The sequence below is a fragment of the Mercurialis annua genome, linkage group LG4 (assembly GCF_937616625.2).
Source record: "Mercurialis annua linkage group LG4, ddMerAnnu1.2, whole genome shotgun sequence".
Classification (NCBI taxonomy): Eukaryota; Viridiplantae; Streptophyta; class Magnoliopsida; order Malpighiales; family Euphorbiaceae; genus Mercurialis; species Mercurialis annua.
The window spans coordinates 33,255,011-33,269,954 of record NC_065573.1 but is presented as its reverse complement, the minus strand read 5'-3'; the positions used below and the strand labels follow the sequence as shown (position 1 = coordinate 33,269,954).

General features: G+C 34.3%; 3 protein-coding genes across 4 annotated transcripts; all 3 read left to right on the top strand.

The window, feature by feature from the left end:
• The first annotated feature begins 1,249 nt into the window (after positions 1 to 1,249).
• Positions 1,250 to 3,087, top strand: LOC126676548 (phospholipase A1-Ibeta2, chloroplastic). The gene has a single exon (XM_050370769.1). The coding sequence runs from the start codon at positions 1,328 to 1,330 to the stop codon at positions 2,936 to 2,938; it is 1,611 nt and encodes a 536-aa protein (XP_050226726.1). The 5' UTR covers positions 1,250 to 1,327; the 3' UTR covers positions 2,939 to 3,087.
• A 4,863-nt stretch (positions 3,088 to 7,950) lies between these two features.
• Positions 7,951 to 11,330, top strand: LOC126677284 (RGG repeats nuclear RNA binding protein A). 2 transcript variants are annotated; one of them, XM_050371834.2, is made up of 7 exons: positions 7,951 to 8,374; positions 8,613 to 8,931; positions 9,044 to 9,109; positions 9,232 to 9,364; positions 9,789 to 9,947; positions 10,040 to 10,096; positions 10,787 to 11,330. In XM_050371834.2, the coding sequence occupies exons 1-7, from the start codon at positions 8,188 to 8,190 to the stop codon at positions 10,958 to 10,960; spliced, it is 1,095 nt and encodes a 364-aa protein (XP_050227791.1). In that variant the 5' UTR covers positions 7,951 to 8,187; the 3' UTR covers positions 10,961 to 11,330. The 2 variants fall into 2 exon arrangements, with proteins under 2 accessions (XP_050227791.1, XP_050227790.1); XM_050371833.2 differs by having other exon boundaries at positions 9,041 to 9,109.
• A 621-nt stretch (positions 11,331 to 11,951) lies between these two features.
• Positions 11,952 to 14,849, top strand: LOC126677677 (pentatricopeptide repeat-containing protein At4g16835, mitochondrial). The gene is made up of 2 exons (XM_050372429.2): positions 11,952 to 14,101; positions 14,223 to 14,849. Exons 1-2 carry the CDS (start codon positions 12,135 to 12,137, stop codon positions 14,263 to 14,265), a joined length of 2,010 nt encoding a protein of 669 aa, XP_050228386.1. The 5' UTR covers positions 11,952 to 12,134; the 3' UTR covers positions 14,266 to 14,849.
• Positions 14,850 to 14,944: the final 95 nt, after the last annotated feature.

The following is a 14,944-nucleotide window of genomic DNA, read 5'->3' as shown; positions in this document are numbered from 1 at the left end:
GTTCTTATTAAATGGTTAGTTCATTCATCATTCTAATGCATTTTTATTAAATTATAATTTAAAATAAGTCATAAAATACAACTAAATATTTTTAGGCTTAATTATTTAAAAACCACCCACCTTGAACTTTTTTTTCGTTTATATCCTGAAATAGGAAAAAATTCATTTATACCCTGACGTATGTGTTTATGTTTCACCTCTACCCCGAGGCACTAAATTAACTCTTTTCATTTAGAAAAAAGTTTAAAATAGTCCTTCGTTTATAGAGAAATTTATTTCTAATTAAACTCTAATTAGCTTAGGTTAAAATGAATAACTATTTAAAACTTTTTTTTAAATAAGAAGAGGTTAATTTAGTGCCTCGGGGTAGAGATGAAATATAAATACATACGTCAGGGTATAAATGAATTTTTTCCTAGGTCAGGATATAAACGAAAAAAAAGTTTAAGGTGAGTGGTTTTTAAGTAATTAAGCCATATTTTTAATATGCAGATTGTCGATATTATCATAACCATACTCAATCTAATTAATTGACTAAAGTTAATTCAATAAAAAATACTAACATACTAAAATTAATCCAATTTTCTTTATAATTGGAGAGGGAAAGCGCTTGAGGGAGGAGTTGAACCTACAATTTTAACAGTTTATTGTCCAGCGTTTATACTATTTGAGCTACAACTCGTTGTAAACATTATTCTAATTAAAAACAATATTTATTTAATTAAGCAATTTTTATATCTTAAAATACTCATTATAGAAATTGTTATTATTAATTGTGGAAGTAATCCGACTTTGGTTTGTCAAAAACAAAGACAAGTGCTTAATTTAAATATAAATTTTCCGTCCACTTAGTACACAAAATGTCAAATGTCAAAAAAATTGAAGGTCATTTTTTACTCGATCAATCTATTTAAGCCAATCACATAGGAGGAAAAATAAATTGAAAGGTTAAAACCGTCATTTTCTTGCATGACAAAACCCAACATATCTCATTTTGGCAGACTTTTATGAAGTTTTTTTATAAATTAGTTTATTTAACAAAAAATAAGTATAAAAATCTAAAAAACGCGATTTCTGTTGTTAAACATACACGCGGCTATCATACACGGACCTGTACCATTTTCCATTTCTGACCTTCGACTAACTTATTAATTGATTTCATTTTTACCTTTATACAAGGACATTTTAGGAATATTTCACCTATATATACTGCTTGTTTCATTTGTTCTTTCTCACTTGATTTCAACAGGCAGATATTTAACATTTTGACATCTCTCTCTAAAACTTTTTTTTCTGTCTCTTGATAATCAAATCATAAAATAATCAAATGCAGATCTGTGCAATTCCGGCCCAGAAACTCCACCGTTTTCCGGCGAAAATTGGCGGTTTTAGATGCCAACAGTCTCGATTAAACCCATTATTAACAAATCCACGTAGCGTTTCTTTTTCACTTGCAACTGCTCAACAACAATCTTTAAAGTCTATTACTTCAACTCAATTAACCAAGCAACACCTTTCTAATCTTGAGAAGCTTCTACAAAAACAATCGCCGGAATATTTGAACCCGCCGGCGAAACAACAAGAAGTTCATAATGTTGATAGCAGTGATAAGAATGATGGGTCATTATTTTCATTAGCCGGCAAGGGTAAATCTATTCTTGAAGGATTAAGCTTGCCTAGAGTTTGGCCGGAAATGAAAGCGGCGGAAGAAATGTCACCTAGACATTTGAACCGTCTTAAAAGACTGTTATCTATGACACAGCAGTATTCTCCGAGGAACCACCTCGGCTCCCAGTGGACGGAGCTTCACGGCTGTAATAATTGGGAAGGACTCCTTGATCCTCTCGATGAGAATCTCCGGCGAGAGGTTGTTCGGTACGGGGAGTTTGTTCAAGCCGCTTACCATTCTTTCCATTCTAATCCCGCCATGTCAACTCTAGAAGCGCCGTCACCCCAACACGTGGCGTTGCCCGACAGGTCTTATAAGGTGACCAAGAGCTTATACGCCACGTCATCAGTTGGATTACCTAAGTGGGTCGATGAAATGGCGCCTGATCTCGGGTGGATGACCCAACGGTCTAGCTGGGTCGGGTACGTTGCTGTTTGTGACGATAAGAGAGAGATCCAGCGAATGGGGAGGAGAGACATAGTGATAGCATTACGTGGGACTTCCACGTGTCTTGAATGGGCTGAGAATATGAGAGCCCATTTAGTGGACATGCCCGGAAGCCATGACCCGACCCAAGGAGGACAATCCAAGGTGGAATGCGGGTTTTTGAGCTTGTACAAAACTAAAGGAGCTCTAGTGCCAAGTCTGTCAGAATCAGTAGTTGATGAAATAAAAAGATTAACAGAAATGTACAAAGATGAGCCACTAAGCATAACCGTCACAGGTCACAGCTTGGGTGCTGCGCTGGCAGTATTAGTAGGAGATGAGCTAAGCACAATCTCCTCAGACATGCCACATATTGCAGTTTTCTCATTCGGTGGGCCCAAAGTGGGAAACAAAAGTTTCGCCAACGAAATTAAGACAAAAAACGTAAACGTTTTAAGAATAGTGAACAACCAAGACGTGGTCACTAAAGTCCCATGTCTTCCCGTCGTAGAAGATCTACACGAGGACATGCCATTAGCGTACTCGCACGTGGGGGTTGAGCTACGAGTGGACACCAAGATGTCGCCGTATCTAAAGCCGAACGCTGACGCGGCATGCTGTCATGACTTGGAGGCGTATCTGCACTTGGTGGATGGGTTCATGGCTTCGAACTGTCCGTTTAGGACAAATGCGAAGAGGAGTTTAGTTAGATTGGTAAATGACCAGAAATCTAATGTTAAGAAATTGTACACAAGTAAGGCTCGTGCCTTGAGTTTGAGCCTCGAAAGGCCGCAGGGATTTTCTCCTTCTTCTTCCACCTGCCTGCCTAGCCCTTCTCAGTAGCAAACTAAAATCTCCTGTTCATAGTAGAAGAAGTTTTTTAGTTCAATTAAATTCCACCTTTTTAGGAATTTATTTGAATTTTTATGTAATGTGTACTTAGTTTCTTAACCGATTTTTATATCCTAATTTCATAAAAATGGTTATCGTTATTTTATTTTAAGAGTTACATGCCAATTTAATTACGAATTCTAACATGATTTGCAAATAAACTATGAATCTTTAAATTTAGTAAAATTAGTCATCAATTTTCAATTTATTGCAAATCGAAACACTGAGCTATTTTTTAATTTTAAAACTATTATTAATCACATCACATCAATAAAACGGCTATTTGGAGATAAGAGAACACGCTACAATAAAAAGAGCTCAATTTTTTTTGTTAGTTACTCATGTCGCAAAGTTCATTATCAATTTACTTTCGGACTATAATATTCAGCGTGAAGTTGCACCTTTTCTCGCATATTAATCAATCAATTCAAACGATAAATTTATATAATATGTTTACTGAGAAAACACAAATTAATTATCTCTTTATTTAATATGTTTGTTGCTAATAGTGTAAATTAATGCAAGCGATAGTTACGCCAATATTTTTTAAAATAATAAAGTGAAGCTGTTAAATATAATTTTTATTATATTCATTATATTTTTTTAATAAATATTCATTCTACTTTATAACTAATATAAATGCTTAATATATATTTTTATAAGTTATTCATATTACTCATGAAAATTTCGCATTCAAATTTTTGCTATAATATGTTTCTTGCATAGTACTTCATCCTCTGCATTGGTCTATAGCTTTTCGCTATTGTAAAGCCAACACATGCAAATCTAAACATATCGAGTGCAGCATGTTTCATCAAACACGACTGATTAATTTGTATGTATTATATGTATTTTGGATCTAATTGACGATGATTTTTATTTATATTATATTTATTACATTAATTTGTTTATCTTTAGTTATAAATTTTTAATTTTATTTATATTTAATATTCGAAATATAAAAATATAAAGATATAAAGATAATATTTTAAAAATTTAAAATAAAATATATAGATTAAATTATCAATTTAATTGAGATAGAAAAACTAACTTGTAATTTATTAGTTTTGGAAATGCATATCTTTAAGACGGGAAAGACTTAGCAATGGCGGAAATAAAAGGTCAACATTTTAATTGTCATATGGTTTGAAATTGAACTAGTTAATGTCTTGTCCAATGCTTGGCTCTAGTTGGACTCAATGTATTATCGTGTGTTCTCATTGAAGATCCAATCATATCACAATTAACATTGCAATAGAAACATATATTTTTCACAATATAAAAAAGGAACAAATTCATAATTAGATAAACAATATTATATTCTAGCTAACCCATTAAGCTAATATTCATAGGTCGAAGAGAACAAACAAATGCTATAACTTATGATTATAATACCTTGCAAGTAATATTCACTCTGTTAAAGATAGATAGCTGAGCGAATTAAAAACAGCAATGACAAATTAGAAGTTAAGGTCGAAAATACGATGGATTTATAGTGTTGATGGATGGGTGACGTGATGCCATATAAAACTTATTGATAAAAATAAAAGTATTCAAATTAAAATATAAACTCGCCAAAATTAAGGGGTTATACACCATTCATTTTTAACAATAACGGCGATAGGATTATTGATAATTTTATCTAGGAATATTTGCAAAATAAATTTTAATTTTTTTTGCAATTTAAACCTACCGTTTAAAACATTAAAAAAAAATTCTAACCTTTCCAATTTTTACCCTTTTTCTCTCTAAAATTTGCGCTCCGTTCTCTTTAAAAAAAAATTCCCTAGATCTTGATCTTTTAGAGGGGGGAGACGGTGATTTTCAATCTTAATCGGAAAATTATATGATGTCTGTCCAAATTATTACTTATCTCCGTGGTATTTTGTTTTAATAAATAAATCTTTTCATTTTGAATTATTATGGTGTTTGAATTAAGTTTTTTTTAAAATGTATTTGATTTTTTTATGATATTTATTGAAGATGAAGATCGAAAAGTTAGGATTCAATGAATCAAGTAGATCGTACTTTATGATCTATATTAAAGACGATAATTAAAAAGTTTGAAATTTCAAGAATCAAATGATTTCAAAATTGTAATTTTAAAATTTGAACTATATATGTATTTGGATAATCTGATGGTTGAGAAAAATCTTATTCGATGACTGTATTAACAGGGTATCTTTATATTTTTTATTGTTATTAATAAAAATTCTAGTATTTGAGGGGAAAAAAAAGAATATCTTTCAGCATTGATGTATTTTTCAAAATTTTAAGTGCGGTTGGCACATTTTATTGTTTTTCAAGAAAATGGCCGTTTATTTTGGTGGTTAATTATGATGTTGAGTTTAAAGCTAGATCAATGAAAAATTAGATGCGCAATAGGGAACCAAGTTATTTCTGGCCAAGGCTTTTGGTGTATCTTTGTAGTTTTAGCCCATTTAAATAAAACGAGGGAGCAAAACAAAGCCCTACTTCACAAAATCAATTGTTTTCCCTTTAGCAAGCAGAAGAAAATAGCCCATGACTTATCCCAAAAATGCTTTTCTTTTTGATAAATGCACACCCCAAAAATACTCGATTCAAGGATCTAACAGAACTTAACTTTTTTTTTTTGTAAATTATTGGAGATTAACTTAATTTATTTTAAAATTATTTTGAAATTTTTTGAGTCGAGTTAAACTTTATAATTATTTTAGTTTGATTCAATTAGTATAAATTTAGACAAAAGTTATAAAAGACAATTAGATTAAAATATACTTTTAGTCAAAATGACGTAATTTAAATTATTAGAAACCAAATTAAAATTTATATTCATTAAATTTCAAATCAATTTCATTTAATTTTTGTTATGTCCTAATTATCAATTTATAAAATTCTTGCATTCATTCATTTTTGCGTCGTTGAACAACTTCAGTTTATGTAGTCTCACATGCATAATAATGTTTTTTCCAATAATTGAAAAAGGGAAAGTTTGCGGGAGAAATTGAACCGTGATCATGATAATTTGCTCCCAACATTTATAGTCCTTGAGTTATACTTCGTTGGTACGCATAACAATATTATTTAAGGACAAGAAAAAATTCATTTGAAGTGTGGAAGACTAAATGCACCAGTTCTTCCGAACAACTCGTTTAACCAATGTTTTAAAATCCGGACCGGCAATAGAACCGGTGTGGTGAACGGTTCGAGGTTGAACCGGTTCAACCGGTTTTAGAACCGGTCCAACCGGATAGTTAAAAAATAGACGTATAGTAAGATTTTCTAAATTGAGACATATAAGAGAATGTATATCTTTCCAAAATCAAAGCTTTTAACTTTTGGGCTTTTCTTCTTGAACTTTAGTCCAACACAAAATTATTAATCCAGCCGCTTGTTTACACAATATTAGGGCTACATATATTTAGTGTTGTTTAGGTTATCTTGTGACTTTCTTTCTTCATCATTTTCATGGATGTTCAACTAATATAACACAAATACAAACTATACAGAGATCTTATTTTTCGTCAGCTCGCATTAAATATTATATCTGATGGACTTCTTTTTTTACTTCTTTATTTCGTGTGATGTTGGTGGGTGTTAATAATTTTTTTTCTATATTTCTACTTTTTTCATCTTTTTCTTTCATGTCTTTTCACTAAAATTTAAGAATAAGCAGTGGTGGAAAACGCTTGTATAAAAGTAGAATTTTATTTTCCTCTAATTCTGATATGAAATCAAAAGCAAACCCATTTTCAACGTTGAGGAGCAATTAATATTTAACCGGAGAATTTTAAGGTTCAACCGGTTAAACGGGTTACCAGTTATATGCGGGTTTTTCCGGTTCAATGCGGTTGAACCGGGAATCCGGGTTTTAGTAGACAATTGGACCGGACTGGTCTCCGGTTTGCGGTTGAACCGATTCAACCGGCCGGTCCGGTCCAGGTTTTAAAACACTGCGTTTAACATCTAAATATCTTAACATACCCTCAATTTTGTATTATGTATCTGTTTTCAAGTAAGCATATTACATGCTAAATGAGTTCTAGTTCAAATGGTAAAACCGTTTAAGCGCTTAGTATTTGTTTCATTAAGAAAGTCATTTTAATTTTTTTACAGGTTCTCTTTTCTTCCTCAATAATAAAAATATAAAATAATAAGTATATTACGTTTCTTTGAAAACAGTAAGCATATTAAATATGTTATTATTTTTTAAAAATATTAACTTATAATTTAGTGGTTTAAAAGCTTCTCAAATTCTAATAAATATGAAAGACGAATTTCATTTGATGAGCACTCTTGATAAAAAAAATAAAGGAGTAATGTTATAAAAATTTACCAAATTTACACGTTTTTCATTTTACTCACGCTGTTTAAAAATCGTTATTTTCATACACAAACTATCAATTTTTCACAAATCCATACACCGTTCAAAAATCCGGCGAAAATTGTTGGTGTGTCAATATTAATTCGTTATAGCACGTCACTATCCGAATGCCAATTCAACAATTTTCACCGAATTTTTGAACATTGTATGGATTTGAGAAAAATTGATAGTTCGTGTATAAAAATGACGATTTTTAAACGACGTGATTGAAATGAGAAAATGTGTAAAGTTGGTAAATTTTTTTGATATCAATCTAAAATAAATAGCATGGATCAAAAGTGTATAGATTTCATTTAAAAGTATTCAGACCATTTATTTTTTTAATGGAAAATATAGATTAAAATAAATTTCATATTTCATATTCATCCAAACTTAAAAGGATTCTAATCCTAACAGAGTATATGTTAAATTATGTATTGAAATGAATAATGTAGTTTATTGTGTGCCAGATAAGATATCGAATAGAACTTCAATGGGCAAATTAACAGTTTGTCCAAAAAGAAATCAGCGTCGTAAACTAATAGTACACATGATTATACGATAGACATTATCGTAGCGTAAGACATCCCACTAGGGTTTTTAAGATTAGGTTGAGTTCACTTGCACTTCTCTGCCGCACTGGCTAGGGTTTTCCATTCCAACTCTTGCGTAAACACATCACTTATTCTCTCAATTTTCTTACAATCCAAACACAACCCATTTCTCTAGTCCTCGTACTTACAATACCCTTTCAATCTCATGGCTTCAATCAGCCTCTAGATGGTTCGTTGGTTGCTGTTTTAATATTTAAAGGGAAAGGTTTTTATCTGGTTTTATCATCTGTTTATTGAAAAATATGACAACAATGAACCCTTTTGATCTTCTGGGTGACGATGATAATGAGGACCCAAGTTTTCTTATTGCTGCTGCTCAGCTTAAGGTTGTTGAGAAGCCTAAGAAGCCGGTTGCTCCTGTTCAAGCTCAAGCTCAGCCTGCTAAGCCGGCTAAGCTTCCTACTAAACCGCCACCCCCTGCTGAGGCTGGTGAGATTTTAGTTTGCTTTGTTTGTTTTACAGTTCATGCCGATTTATCTACATATTGAAGTTATCTATAGGGAATAAGATTAAAAATGCGTTCAGATAATACCTGGTCTAAGCGTATTTAGCTTGAAGTTTTTAAAATGCGTTTTTTTACGAATATTAGCACTTGTTGAATTTTCATAGAGTTTCTTGCATTGTATCTGACTGTTTTGTGCTGGAATTTGTTTTTACAATTGGGTAGTGAGGGAAGCGAGGACTGAAGGAGGACGTGGAGGAGGCAGAGGTGGCGGACGTGGTTTTGCCCGTGGGCGTGGAGGTTATGGTGGATTCAACAGGGAATCAAACAACAATGAAGCTACCTTTGGCAACAGCAATGGATTTTCTGGTGGGTACAAGCCATCTGAAGAGGGAGAAGGTGGAAAGACCTCTGAGAGGCGTAGCTATGGCGGGCCTCGTGGTGGTTTCCGTGGAGGTCGTCGTGGTGGTTTTGGAAATGATGAAGATGGAGAGGGTGAACGCCCTCGCAGGATTTACGAACGCCGCAGTGGAACTGGTCGTGGGTTAGTGTCATAACTGTTAACACTTTTTCCATTCGTGCCAAACAACCCATTTATATGCCTGTATTTATTACGAACGTAATTGGTCTCTATTGATTATATTTTTTCTCAGCAGTAATGAGGTCAAACGAGAGGGAGCTGGTCGTGGTAATTGGGGAACACATTCTGATGACATTGCCCCGTAAGCTCCTCATCCAGAAAATTAAATTAGCTGTAAAATTCGAGTATAATTTGTAAGTAAGCATTGTTGTTCTTAAGGAAAATAAATTGACTTTTGATGATTCTATATTTTTTTAAATCAAGTGAAACTGAGGAGCCTGTTGTTGAAAATGAAAAGAATGCTGCTGTTGAGAAGCCATCTGGAGAGGATGATGTTGCAGATGCCAACAAGGTCATCCCTTCAAATGAGACAGAAGAAAAGGAGCCTGAGGAAAAGGTGTGTTATCTTTAGATTGACCAGAGCTAAATTTAAATTCTTAGTTTGATCCCTATATTAACTATGTCTCGGCCAGATATTAATAGATGTTTGGCATGCGTTTTAGTTTGTAATGCTGAACTCATTTGAGTGTTTAAGAGTGAATTACTTCTATAACCTAGGTACCATTGTTGATTATTTTATATGTTTTGCTTCATTGTTTAAGGTCGTGCTATTTTACCAAAGCTCTATTACGTCGCTAGAGGTTGCTTACTAATTTAATCTGTTGCTAGGTGTTGCACACAATTCATCAACGGAATAATTGAGCCTTTTTTGCAATTTTTCTTAGTATTCCAAAAATGAACTATGAATGAACTACAATTTTGATGATGCATATCACTTATTATGTGCTGATATTCTTTATACATTTCCATTTTGTTTATAGAATATGACTTTGGAAGAGTATGAGAAAATACTTGAAGAAAAGAAGAAAGCATTGTCTGTTTCAAAGGTGGAAGAAAGAAAGGTTGATGTGCAAAAAGAGTTTGGCTCTATGCAACCTCTTTCAAGTAAGAAGGAAAATTTTGAGGTCTTCATCAAACTGGTGAGAACAATCATTATCTGCTGAATGAAGCATGATATTTTATCTGATAGAGGTAAAATATGATTATTGACCCGCAATGTTTCTGTTGTAAGGGTTCTGAGAAGGATAAAAAAAAGGATGCTGCTGACAAGGAAGACAGAGCGAAAAAGGTGCATATGTTCAAGCTATTCTTATATGTGCTGTTTTATTGGTGACTATAAATGATGCAGTGCTTGAAATGTTTTCTGAACCTTTGTATTTTTACTTGTATTCATGTTGCATCAGTTAATTTATTCTTTTTGTTAGAGCTTTTACTACTATCAGGGTAATTTCATATCTGATTGTCATGGAGAGTCAAATAACATGTTTGGTCTGTTAGTTACCTGCTGTTTGTTAAGCTTGAGAGTCGAATAACAGCTGAGTGTGTTGTTTATACTATATTATACTTAAAACTATATTTCCTTGCATATCTCCATGGAAGTCGTCCTACCTGTCCTTTGAGCTATGCTTCAATTGTGGTTTGTGCATATCTATTTATAATTCACATTTGTGTAGTTGCAATCTGAAGTTTAGTTTTAAATTGTATTACACAAGGTAGTTCTCTGCAGCGTTGCATGTTGTTCCAAAACAGTATCATCGCGCACTCCTTGACAGTGCGAAAACAATTTTCTGCTTTTTGCATCCCATCCTTGCGCTCCAATTCATTATTGGTTCAAATGCACAATTATTTGCAGTTTGATCGTCTTCAAATTTTTGATTGGCTTATTTATATCTGATATGTTTTATACTTTCTGGGACAGCCACCATTGATGCTTCTTTTATATGCAAGTGTATGCTTATTATATTTAACGTGTTTGTAGGCTGTGAGCATAAATGAATTCCTGAAGCCTGCCGAAGGTGAGAGATACTATGGTGGGCGTGGCCGTGGACGTGGACGTGGCCCAAGAGGTGGATATAACGGAGGCTACACACGTGATGCAGCTGCTCCCTCAATTGAAGATCCTGGGCAGTTCCCCACCTTGGGTGGCAAGTAGATCTTAATTTATAGTCGCAGAGGTTTCCTCTCTGGAGTCCTTTGCGTTCCGCCCAAGAGTTCAAGTTAAAGGTTGCCATCCGCCAAGTTTTCAAAAAAGAAAAAAGAACAAACATATTTAACATTTTAGTCTTTTGGGTGTAAATTTTAGATATTCCTCCTTTGGTCTATCTGTCTGTGATTCCTTGTCGACTATGATATGCATGCATACCTCTTTTTCTTTTCTTTTTCCGTTTAAATTAGGGATTATGGAGTCATTTTTATGTCTTTGGATTAAGTAGTAGCATCAGTTTTGGTTCTGTAGGATTTCAACAGCACTTGTTTTAGTCTTTTAATATTTTAAATTTACATTAGCTTGTTGGTTTACTAAATAGTTTCTTTTCTTTATTGTTTTCTTTAAGTATGCTGATTATTAGTGTTCTCAGACATATTTCGATATGCAATAGAAGTATTTAATCAGATTGAATGAAGGCCATGTTTGGGTCATGAAATTGAGTAGCTATTCCATAAGAGAACAGATTTGAAGGATTTATGTAATCATTCAAAAAATGCTTTATTGTTTTCTAAGATCCTCTAAAATTATATTATGGCATTAATTAATTTTTCTTATTAAAATGAATCAAATAGGGGTTTAGTGTTTATATTAATCAATTTGTGGCTTTGATTGGGCAGCCTCTTTTTACTCAGTTTTGTTCGTCTGGGGCAGAATTTCTCAGCAGAATAACTTGAAATCTTAGGCACGGTTCTACATCTACTTTCTAATTCATAATTGCACGTCAATGATGGTATTTGAGGTTTCAGCTACTGACATATCAGAAGAACCGTAAATGTTCCACGTTCATATGCTATAATGCTATCATGTGTTAATCAGATTTTTTTTAAAATTTAAATAATCCACAAATGTATTAAAAATGGATCACATCGTTTTAATTGCGAGCGATAAAAAAGAGAACTTTTTAGGTAAACTCAGTCTAACACGTTATATTTGTAATTAAAGCTATTATATTATGACACGTCATTCAAATAGTGACACTATCGTAATTTTGTTTGTTATTTTCTTTCGCATTTGAATAATAATATCACGATAGTGCCACTATTTTGTTATTAGGCAAGACAGCGCATCAGTTGCATCAAATAATGACTCCAACTGGTAACATGTCAAAAGTAGGGTCTTAATGCAAGCAACTCCATGTCTGAAAATTCTTAAGAATCTTCTTCTCCAGATGAATGGGTATCATTTCTTTAAAACACTTTACTCCCTCCGCCTTTTTTCTTTCACTACTTTCTCACCTGCCAAACATCTTCATACCCACCCGGTTCATTCCGACAGCATTTTCAACAAAAATCAACTCAACGATGTCGTTTTATCTAACCAGTTCATCACCAGTTTTATCAGATCAGGTGACCTGGATTCTGCCCTGCAACTCTTCAATAACATGACAGTTAAAACAACTGTTACATGGAACTCCATTTTGGCTGGCTTTTCTAAAAAGCGCGGGAAAGTGAAGCATGCCCGTGAACTGTTTGATAAAATACCTGAACCGGATACAATTTCGTATAACACTATGTTGGCTTGTTATGTACATAATTCTGATATGGAAAAGGCTCGAGCTTTCTTTGATATCATACCCAATAAAGATAATGCTTCTTGGAATACAATGATTTCTGGCTTTGCCCGGAATGGGGAAATGAAGAAAGCTCATGAATTGTTCTTGATGTTGCCCAATAAAAATGTTGTTACATGGAATGCTATGATTTCAGGGTATGTGGTTTGTGGTGATATAAATTCAGCGTTAGAATTGTTTAAAATGGCGCCTTTAAAGAGTGTAGTGGCTTCTACCGCGGTTATAACTGGCTATATGAAGCTTGGATTGATTGATTTGGCTGAGAGATTGTTCAAAGAGATGTCAACAAATAATGTTGTTTCCTGGAATGCTATGATTGCGGGTTACGTCGAGAATTCCAGAGCTGAGGACGGTGTGAAGCTTTTTAAAGCAATGGTGGCGTTTGGTATTAGGCCGAACCCGTCAACTTTGAGCAGCATTTTGTTAGGATGTAGTGAGTTATCTGCTCTGCTGTTAGGAAGGCAGGTTCATCAGCTAGTTTGTAAGTCTCCTCTAGCATGCGATACGACTGCTGGCACGTCATTGGTTAGCATGTATTGTAAGTGTGGAAGTTTAGAGGATGCTTGGAAATTGTTCCTTGAGATTCCGAGGAAGGACGTAGTCGCTTGGAATGCGATGATTTCTGGTTATGCTCAACACGGTGCAGGTGAGAAAGCACTAAATTCGTTTGATGAAATGAAAAAGGAAGGAATTAGGCCAGACTGGATCACCTTCGTTGCTGTTTTAATAGCGTGCAACCACGCAGGCTTTGTCGATCTTGGGGCTAAGTATTTTTACTCTATGGCGAGTGATTATGGAGTTGAACATAAGCCTGAGCATTACACATGTATGGTTGACCTTCTTGGTCGAGCTGGTAAGTTAGAGGAGGCTGTGGATCTGATAAAGCGTATGCCTTTTAAACCTCATGTTGCTATATTCGGAACCCTTTTGGGAGCTTGTAGAGTACACAAGAATACAGAAATGGCAGAGTTTGCTGCAAAGAATTTAGGTAATCTTGATCCGACAAGTGCGACTGCTTATGTTCAACTTGCAAATGTTTATGCATCTCTGAATCAATGGGACAACGTTGCCAAGGTTCGGCGATCAATGAAAAGCAATAACGTGGTGAAGATCCCTGGATACAGTTGGTTTGAAGCTAACGGTGGAGTTCACAAATTTAGATCAGGTGATAGGGCCCATCCGGAACTAGCTTTAATACATCAGAAATTGAATGAGTTGGAGAAAAAGATGAAGTTAGCCGGATACGTACCGAATCTTGAATTTGCATTACATGATGTGGGAGAAGAGCAGAAAGAGCAGCTTTTGCTGTGGCATAGCGAGAAGTTGGCGATCGCTTATGGCCTTATCACATTGCCAGTAGGGACTCCGATTAGGATTTTCAAGAACTTGAGAGTATGTGGGGATTGCCATTCTGCTATAAAATACATATCAGCAATAGAAAGAAGAGAAATCATCGTGAGAGATAGTATAAGATTTCATCATTTCAAAGATGGTTCTTGCTCCTGTGATGATTACTGGTAGGTTTGAGATCTGCAAATATCATATAAGGAAATTTCATCTTTATTGCCAGTTCTAAGATCACAAACCTGGCCAAAATACCTTCATATCTATATTGATTGAAATTTTGAAATTGCATAGCTGCGTCGGAAGAAGTAAGGCTATACTGCTTCGGCATACTTAAAGGAAAGCTTGCGTAAAAATACTGACGATCTCACAAGGACTTCAGCATGTCTGGAAGCATATGAGAACGTTCTTTTACTGATATTATTACCAATATATGATATTGGGTCATTCTTGGAATTATCATACCTTTCCTATTCATTATAGGTTGGTTTTCTGTCTGCACGGGCTTTAGCTTACTTTGCAGCATTGTGAAGTTCGTACGACATCTCAATCAAAGTCTTTTACATCCATAAGATTAAAAAAGTTGCTTGCAGTCGCACAAAGAACTCGGTCAACTAGTGTGTTTAGGTGAAATTCGCTTCAGAATATATCAGAATGATGAAATATGACTCGTATTTAAGCAATTTTATGGAATGCAAGAGTTCATAACAAGTGATAGGACCCGCATTGGTCTATAAGACTTAACTGTACAGGCGACGGGAAGAGTTGATCCATCTCCCGACAGGCAGAAAGCTTAAAGTTTGCTTTGCTTAAGCTTTAGTAGTAGACTCAAACCTAGAGTTGTTTCAGGTTTGAGCATATAAAGTGGGAAGTAAGCCACTTCAAAAATCTTGTTTAAATGGACCCTTGAATTAGGTTTCAGGTTTGATCTTTCGTCCGTTCTACCGAGGCAGAGAACCGATCACGAAGTTGTTTCTGTGCTAAAAGTAACTATCTAACTGATAATGATTCCACAC

Coding starts and splice junctions, on each gene's coding strand:
- LOC126676548 (XM_050370769.1), top strand. CDS start 1,328: ATGCAGATCTGTGCAATTCCGGCCCAGAAACTCCACCGTTTTCCGGCG.
- LOC126677284 (XM_050371833.2), top strand. CDS start 8,188: ATGACAACAATGAACCCTTTTGATCTTCTGGGTGACGATGATAATGAG. Junction 8,375..8,612: donor GCCACCCCCTGCTGAGGCTG/GTGAGATTTTAG, acceptor ACAATTGGGTAG/TGAGGGAAGCGAGGACTGAA. Junction 10,097..10,786: donor AGGAAGACAGAGCGAAAAAG/GTGCATATGTTC, acceptor ACGTGTTTGTAG/GCTGTGAGCATAAATGAATT.
- LOC126677677 (XM_050372429.2), top strand. CDS start 12,135: ATGCAAGCAACTCCATGTCTGAAAATTCTTAAGAATCTTCTTCTCCAG. Junction 14,102..14,222: donor TGCTCCTGTGATGATTACTG/GTAGGTTTGAGA, acceptor GAAATTGCATAG/CTGCGTCGGAAGAAGTAAGG.